At 32.8% G+C, this 9,477-nt stretch overlaps 2 protein-coding genes across 2 annotated transcripts in view; both read right to left on the reverse strand.

Annotated features, from left to right (window-relative positions):
* Nucleotides 1–1,007: 1,007 nt before the first annotated feature.
* LOC121219134 (uncharacterized) lies at nt 1,008–1,742 on the reverse strand. Its single transcript, XM_041096812.1, has 2 exons — nt 1,247–1,742; nt 1,008–1,165 (listed from the first exon to the last, which is right to left on the reverse strand). The coding sequence occupies exons 1-2, from the start codon at nt 1,740–1,742 to the stop codon at nt 1,008–1,010; spliced, it is 654 nt and encodes a 217-aa protein (XP_040952746.1).
* Nucleotides 1,743–9,372: 7,630 nt separating this feature from the next.
* The window catches only part of LOC121219135 (rRNA 2'-O-methyltransferase fibrillarin-like), a 14,373-nt gene continuing 14,268 nt past the window's right edge, over nt 9,373–9,477 (reverse strand). The window contains exon 4 of the mRNA XM_041096813.1: nt 9,373–9,464. Coding sequence (XP_040952747.1) covers nt 9,373–9,464 — 92 coding nt within the window. The remainder of the gene's footprint in view (nt 9,465–9,477) is intronic.

Genomic DNA, 9,477 nt, shown 5'->3' on the forward strand with positions numbered 1-9,477 from the left:
CCCAGTAGAGTTTTCATTGCATCATTCATGATATTCACCTTGAACATACTACAAATTTCTGATATCGTGCTGTTGTTCAGATTGCAATGACAGCGCTTAAACTGGGCACATCCTGGTATGACCATACGAAGGCATCTTTGAATGCTTGAAGTAACTCAACAACATCTTACTTTGTTTTTTCGGTCATGCATGTTCCCTCAAGGTCACAGTCTCTATTGTCTCATTTGTTTCTCCTATTGCTTTACCATCCTCAACAAGTCAGGAGATGAGCTACAATCTATGACATCTTTAAAGTCGTGAGATCCCTCTAAACATATGTCTTACTCAAAAGGCGATTTTGAGTCTATAGCAGCGTCACTCATGTCATTGATATTTGGGGACCCATAGTGGGTGCTAAAGGATATACAAAGAAATGAATGAATAAATGAATGGTTTGGGAAAAAAATCCAAAAAAATGAAAGAATCGTAAATAATGAAAGAACATTTACTCAAAGATGATTGCAGTGATGTGTTTTATTAAAATAATAATGTTCAGACATGAGCCTATTTCACAAAGAAGTTCCTATTGCTTCTAGGCTAAAAACAACAAGTGTGTTCTGAACATTACTCTATCAGACTCTAAATAATATAGAGGTTTCCTCTGTAGTCTTATTATTTATAAAACTTCCCAGGTGAATATCTAATAAGGACCCTTTTAATTGTTCACCACTTCTTTATTCATTGCATTCCCTCTATCATCAATCATGATTGGGTAGCGGATTTCCTGCGCTAGACGAGTCACCAAACTTGACAATACCCATGTTGATAAGTCTTTCAACTTGCTTCTTGAAGGCAATGTAATTCTCAATTGAGTGTCCTGTAATTCCCGCATGGTATTCACATTGTGCGTTCGCATCATACCATTCAGGATACGGAGGTTGTAGAGGCTTCACATGAAAAGGGGAAACAACATGTGCATCAAACAAATTTTGATACAGTTCCTTATACGGTACTGGGATTGGTGAAAACTAGAACTTCTCAGTCTTCATACCAGAATCTTGCCTCGATGAATTCTGTTGATTACCAACCACCTTTCTTGGCTGACTCACAGTAACTGATTTAGGGTAACCCGTGTTGTTCACCTCATTTTCTCTTCTTCTTGAGACTGACCTCTTGTTACTCTCCTCTGTATCAATTTTCCCGCTTCTTATCGTATTTTCGATAATTTCACCATTCATAACTATGTCAGAAAATCTTTTTGTAGCACTTCCTAACATATGTGTAATGAATGGGGCTTTCAGCGTATTGATAAAGAGCATTGTTGTTTCTCTTTCTAATAGTGGTGGTTGAACTTGAACGGCCACTTCCCTCCACCTTTGTGCATATTGCCTAAAGCTCTCGTTTGGCTTCTTTTCTATATTCTGAAGGGTAATTCTGTCAGGAACCATGTCTGTTACATGACTATACTGCTTCATGAACGCCTGTGCTAAATCCCTCCACGAACCAATCATGCTACGACTTAGTTGATTGTACCATTTAGATGCTGCCCCTGTGAGGCTATCTTGGAAACAATGAATCAGTAGCTGGTCACTGTTAACATATCCAGCCATTCTCCTACAGAACATGGTGATATGTGCTTCTGGGCAACTTGTCCCATTGTACTTTTCAAATTCTGGCATCTGAAACTTATGGGGGAGTACCAAATCCGGAATTAAACTCAGCTCTTTAGCATCAACCCCTCGATAACTTTCAATGACCTCCATCGCCTTAAATTTCTCTTCGAGCCATTTGCACCTTTCTTCTAACTGCTTTGGTAAATCTTCCTTTATTATTTATTTTTCACCCACTTCATCAAAGTCAGGAATGGCGAAATTAGCGTGGTGGTTCCCGGGGTTAAAGCTTGATCCAACTTGAAAGTTTGAAGCACCGGCTTGGAACTGCTGAGGCCTGATTGTGACAGTAGATTTGTGCGGATATTCAGCTTGAGTTCGCACATGTGAAAGAGTAAAGCCTGGAGGATGGAGTGATTCATCCTCGTTACCCTCTTCGACATCGGCCATAGGACCCTTTCCCTTATCACCTCCTCCATTCAACAGTTGGGTTAACTTTGCCATCATATTATTTTGGGATTCCTGCATCTTCTCCGACATATCCTGTTGCATCTTGTCCAACCGCTCTTGCACTTGTAGCTGAAGTCGGTCTTGCATCTCCTTTTGGTATTGTTCGAGCTTTTCCAACCTCTGATCCATATCTTTAATCTTTGCTTGAGTACCGTAACGGTGTTGGGTTGGTTGGTTGGTTTCCAGGTTAACTGAGTAATGATTTTAATTAATTAGGATCATTTAACCGCTTTTTATGCATATGATGTAATGTAATGCAAATGCATGAAATGAATGCAAAAAGAGACATTGATTCTGGTTCAATTCTTCACTAGAAAACTTCACTAGAAAACAAATCTCTTTACGCAAAGTAAATATATATACACGGCTTCGTCCTCGAACTCCAAGCGAAGACAATGACCATTAAGATGCATCTCGCGAATCTTCCAATAAACATCTACTAGCTCCTTTTTACTTCATCCAGGTTGCAACTCCTTGATCACCTATGCTTGTGAGCTTCTTTAAAAAGGTTAGGATGTTTGACGACTCTTGAATAATCTTTTCTAATCTTGAATCAACGCAGCAAAGTCGTATACTCCTCTTGTTACACTTCTCGCATCACGCTTTTTTAAACTATATTCGGAGAACCGTATTATCTTCCACTTTATCAAGAAATTCGTTTTCCATGACAAGCTCTCTATTTAGCAACCGAACGTGAATCAACACCTCTTTTCTATGATGAAATGCAATGCAGTCAAAATGTCATGCAACCAAAACAAAACATAACAAGTTAGTATCAGGTATAATAAAAGAATCCAATATAATTGGAAATAATAAAACACCTATTCGGGTATCTACTAGGGTTTAATGCAGTTCTACCTAGGGTGAGTTCCTAAAGCTCACTATATGAGGTTTAGTTTCTAGAGTAAGGGTGCCTGAACTAGCAGATTCCTCGATCCTCACCCATTATAGGCTCATATGGATCGAGTTCAGTTCAGGGGGATACATTTCCCTATGGCTGCACGGAGATGAAAATCTCACGAAGACATAAGTACGGATGTATCCTGGAAGCGGTCCACTACCCTGCATGGAGGTGAAAACCTCACGAAGGACTAGCTTCTCGCTCCCACTTAAAGGGGTAAAACGGACCAGGTAATGCAAAATGCAAATATAGATCAACCGACTTGGTTCAACCATGGAAATGAACCACGATGAAAACCAATAAATGAGAAAGGAAATCATGATTTAAAAAAACTTTTAATTTTTGACACAAAGACAAAATATAACCAAGTCATGGCTCGACTCTCTAACGTCCCCAGTGGACTCGCCAAGCTGTCGAAACCGTTTTTTTGAAAACAAAAATTTTAGTTGTCGACTTAAAAAAACAAAAACTGGGGTCGCCACCGATCCTTTATTAAGGTGTGATCGGCTCACCTTAAAATGATTTTGTTCTACGAATTTTGAGAAAACGAGTTCGGGAGTCAGTTATGCACGAGGAAGGGTTAGCACCCTCGTAACGCCCAAAATCGGCACCAAATTGATTATTTGATGTCTTAGTGTCGAAAGTTAAAAGATTTTAAAATAAGCTTGAATGATGAAATTTGCAAAAGGATAACAAATTGTTCAAGTCATGTAACGAAATCGAGTCCCAATACGTTAGGGTACAATTCCTCATAATCCCCGAACTTTGAATATCACTTTTATTTTATGCGAAAAATCTTCATTTCGAGAAAGTAACATGCCACACCCAATAGGTTAGGGCACAACAAGTTAACTTCCCAAAAATGATTTTTATGCTCATGCATTTTGAATAAAGAATATTCTCGGTCATTTAAGATTGACAAAGAAAATCAAAACCCAATACGTTAGGGCTCAATTTCCCTCGAAAATCCCAAACTTCAAATAATGCTTTTATTCAAAAAAACCTTTGAATCAAGAAAATAACTTTGATGAATGGTTAAAACCAAAATATATTTTTAAAAGGGTATGTTAAAAAGTTAAAGTACAATATGATACAGATACTTTAATTTACAACATATACGAATAAATATTTGCAAATATATATACAAATATAATATAACAGTAAAGCTGCAAACATATGTACGCATATATCTAACACATATACAAGTATACATGCAAATAGAAGGAATGAAATATATCCAATAAAACAAACAAAAAACATGTATTCAAAATAAAATAAAAGAAAAAAATGCATATGTATATATTTACAGAATAAAATGTATAAGTGTATATATAATATAAAGTATATAAAAAATAAGAAAATAAAATAAGGATATAAGGAAAAACGTATGTATAAATATATGCATGTATATATTATATAAAATAAATGCGCATGCGTATGTATTTTACGAAAAACTTTTTTTGAAAATGAAATTCACAAAATATATGTTTTGTAAAAAAATATGAAAGAAAAAAAAGAAAATTATATATATAAAATGCGCATATATAGAAAACCAATATATGTATAGAAGGAATGAAATATATATATATTATAAACGTGTATAAATGTATAAGAATAATAGAAAAACTAAAAAAATTACTAATGAAGGATTAAATCAAAAATAAAAGAATCTTAAGGGCCGAAGTTAAAATAAAATTAAAAAAAAGGGGTCACTTGAATGCGCGCGTAACAGTGGAGGACCAAAAGGGAAATTATCCCGTCCTTCCAAAACGCTGCGCAGCGATGGGCCCAAATTGAAATAAAAATAAAATCCGCGGCTCAATTTAAAAAACAAAACATGTTTAATTGAAACGCGTCACAAATGGCAGGGGCTAAATGCACAATTGCACCATCAAAAGCAAGAACGCGCGGATCCTCCCCTTCGGGTCGGGTCACCGCGCGGGTCTGCTTTAATGAAAACGGTGCCGTTTTAATCTGCTATTTAAAGCCGTTTTTTTCCTAAAACCATTTGAAACCAAATAAAAGAAAATAATAATAATAATAATAAACTGAAGGCCCTCTGCTAGGGTTTTTTTGGCCCCTCTTTGCACCGCCGCTGCAACCAGTCTCCGCGGCGCTTTCGCCTATCGGAGATGCGACACGATGGGCTCCGAAGGTAAGTTTCTTTCCTCTGTTTTCTGTAAAAAAAATAGACTAAGAAAATAAAACGCAAATCACCTTTAAAAAACACTTTGTATTCAAGATTATCTCTGTATTTTTCTATCTCTTTGCCTTTTTCAGTCTCTTTTCTCCGTATCCCCACCCTTTTTTTTTTACAAAATCAAACGGCTTTATATAAGCCCGAAAAAAGAAAAACTAAATCGAATAAATCTACTATTTTGCTGTTTTTTCTCTATTGGACTCCTTGAGTTCGTTTTGCAGGTATTCGTGGAGAGAAATGTGTGTGTGGAGAGGAGATTGGCCCCGAGACGTGCACCAATTGGAGTCTTGCTGGCGGCGCTGGAAGTAGTGGCTGGTGCGGCGCTACCTGCTGCTAGGGTTTCCCAACCCTTCCCTTTTCATTAGTTTCGGGGCTTGGGTTATTTATTGGGCCTATTGTTGTATTTGTTTTATTATTTGTAGGGCCTGGGCCATTTGGGCCTATTACACTAATTAAGTGATAAGTAATAGAAAATAAAAAATTTAAATTAATATGAATATAAAGTCTATTTAAATATTGCTACAACTTTATTTAATTAAATTATTTCTCCAATTAATATTACTTCTTGTTAATATATTAAACTATTATTTTAAATGTTAATTTAGTAATATAATGAAGTGTATTATATTTTTCATAACTCTCCCTTTGTATATAATAGATTAATTTCTTTTTCAATTGATTAACATTAAGGTGTTGTTAATTTTGTTATTATTTTAGAAGCATTTGCTTGTTAAGTTGCATTTATCTTAGTGTTATTTAAGTCTACATATTTTTAATTTGTTGGGAAATATTTATTTTGATGTTTTTAGTATTTTTGATGTATTATATATATTTTAAAATTATATAAAAATAATATAAAAAATTAATACAGGCGGGCCGAATCAAGCCTGGGTTTTATCATTTTTATTCGGGTTGGGCTTGGATAAAATTTTAGGCCCATTTTTTGGGTCGGGCTGGTCCCAGGACCGGGCCTAGTAAATGGGCTTGAATTTTTAGTTGAGCCCGGCCCGACCCATGAGCACCTCTATTAACGACACAGTCCGACGCTATTCTATTTCTCACTTACTTTTCGGTACCTGGAAGTTAAAAAAAATCCTTTTACCGGATTTCTTCCCATAAATTCCCAAAAACATATACACCATCCTTGAAAGAAGTACTCTTAGAACTATAAAACTCTTCAATACGAAATTTAATAAATCATGATTTATTATCAAGAACAAAATTAGATGTGAAAACGTATTTGAATCTCTAGATTTCTTGACATCTTTGAATCTTATGGTTTTAATCTTCCAATTTAGCACACAAGTAATAATTTAGAGGATGTGACTCTCCTTTTTCAGTTGTTTCTTTTGTAATGTATCTACAACTTCTTCTTTTTCTTTATATACCTCATTGAAATTAGATTTGTTGTGAACGTACCAATTCCAATCTTTTTGTTCTTAACAAATCTCTTTTCATTGTCGGCCATAAATTTTATAACTGTGGCGATCTTATCAGACTTAATGCCCTTAAATGTTTCAATGCATGTAGTTATATTGACAGGTATAATAGTAATTGATTCAATCAAAACAAACTCACATAAGACCTAAAATTTTAAACCAAAATAATTTGAAAAGTAAAGCTTATCTTAAGATATCTGTCACTCAATTAATATATCATCTTTGGGCAAAATATTAAGTTGTAAGTGATATCTTGTTATAGTAATCAAACATGGACAATAGGAACATGCCAAATATATAATTTTATCAATTATTACTCACATATAAAATAGAATAATTGTGGCAAGTTTATTATCATAGTTGAACATATAATTTTGTTAACTATTAACCTTTCTTTGGGTCAATCAATATTAACATAACTTAAGTTACATGCACATAACTTTTTATATTTTAAAACAAAAAGAAAATTACACAATAGATGTCACTTTGTCAACTTATTGCTTCGATTAAGTTATTTTTAAAAAAATATATAAACATACCAATATTAAAATTTAAAATTTTCATAACAGTCAAAGGTCAAAACTAAAATTTTTAATTAGGTAAAAATTTCGAAATAACTCAAAATAAAGTTATCTCTTGTTGAATTAAAAATTGAAAATCTTAATCTTTGACTGATTTTAATATCTTAAACAAGCAATCATTGAAATTTTACAATGGAATTCAAAACCAAATTTGTATTATGGTCTATATGAGTTTGCATCAAAATACCAAAAAATTGAGTATATATCCGTATAAAAAAAATAACAACTTAGATAAATGCCTATCAAACTAATTTGACAAAAAAAAGAGAGCATAACTTAATACATAAAAAGTTATGAGTACCCTTAACATCAATACACACAAAACCTAATTTATCATAATTAAACCATAAAACAAATAACCTTACCGGTTTACCTTGCATAAACCATGTAAATCAAAAATTAAATATATGATTAAATTGATTAACATGAAAATCCTTTATTAAACCACAATGATAAATGTCAATGAACAAATATTATCTCCCACAGTCAAGCCAAAAACAATTAAAACCTTAAATATGCAATTATCAAAAATTTTACAATAAAATCAAATACTATATTTACCCTAAACCCGCAACAGTAAAAAGAAATCAAATGCTGCCAATGAAATTACGAACATTCAAAACCAAATAAGAAAACATAGCAATTCGTAATCATCTAACATCACCATTTTGTATATTTTATCACATATATATACGCGACTCATAATGAAATCCAACATATTTACCATTCAAAATTTTATGTAAAAGGGTGAAGTTAGAAAAATTTTTTGGGTCGGAATTAAATTGTATATTTTTTATAGTAAAAATATAATTTTATTATTTTAATTGTCTATATCTTTATAATTTTTAAAGGATTAAATCAAAATTTTATCATTTTTGGGGGGTCAAAATACAATTTTACCATTACTAAGTTAAATTTTTATAAATTATAAAGGGTCTTAAATGAATTTTTTTTCATTTTACAGGGGGCGGCATATATTTTTACGATAATAAAAAATACAATTTCACCATTTTAATAGCCTATATCTTTATAATTTTTAAAAGATTAAATCATATTTTTATTATTTTTAGGGTCGAAGTGTAATTTTATCATTACTAATTTAAAATTTTATAAATTATAAAGAAAACTAAATGATAAAATTTTTATTTTATGGGAGTCAAGACCCCTATCAGCCCCTAACTTTACCAACGTCTATATATACCATTAAAGAACAATTTTTTTTAAAACAGAATATCCTTAAAAAAGGACACATAAACCATAGAAAAAAATCATAACTCAAAAAATCCATAAAATTTAAACAACAAATCATTCCAAAAATAATAAAAAAATTAATTTATTCTCAATAATTTAACATGTCGAGGTCTGATACTACTTGTTAGGACTGCAAAACTTTTAAATACAAAATTTAATAAATCAAAATTTGTCATGTCATATCGTAAAAGTAGATGCAAATTAAAAGTATACCTAAATTCATCAATTTCTTGAAATTTTTAGATCTTATGGTTTTGATATTTTAAATTAGCAAACGGGTAATTTAGAGACGGTGACTCTCTTTTTTCTGACACTAAAGATGAAATGTTAGAAAAGTTATATATGTATAATTTGGGAATAATAACCTTAATATATAACTTTTGTACATTAACTTTAATTTCTAGTAAACCTATCATCAATTAAAAACTAGTTATTAGATTATCTACACATATTTGGCTCATACTTTAATTAATAATTGAAGTTACAAAATAGTCACTGAACTATTCTGAAAAATCACTATACTATTTAAAAGTTTTTATTTAAGTTATTGGGCTGCTAAATTTTTTTAAAAAGATCTAGTTAGCAAACTCCAAGTAACGATTCAACGATCGGTATAATGGATCAATACTAAATGCAGCATTACAATATAAAATTAATATTTCAACGTTATCAACCGATTAAAAGGCAAATTAAAGGAATGCTTACCTTAGCTGTAAGGCCCAATTTTATGCCCAGGCCCGAATATTAAAACAATAAACAACAGTCCAATTACAAAATAAACCCAAAACCCAACTAACCTAGCCCAATACCCTAAACCAACCTAGCCCAATCCTAAAACTACCTGAGCCCAAATTTTAAAACCCTAACAGCCCATCTGCTTGAAAGATTCCAGCAGCAAGCCCTAGCTCCCACCATTGTCAGCCGCCGCTCCACCTCCTCGTCCACCACACCCCACGCGTCTGACACCCCCACTTGCTCCACCGTGCCCACCACCTGCAACAGAGAC

This window comes from Gossypium hirsutum, chromosome D07, assembly GCF_007990345.1.
Source record: "Gossypium hirsutum isolate 1008001.06 chromosome D07, Gossypium_hirsutum_v2.1, whole genome shotgun sequence".
In the NCBI taxonomy this organism is placed as follows: domain Eukaryota; kingdom Viridiplantae; phylum Streptophyta; class Magnoliopsida; order Malvales; family Malvaceae; genus Gossypium; species Gossypium hirsutum.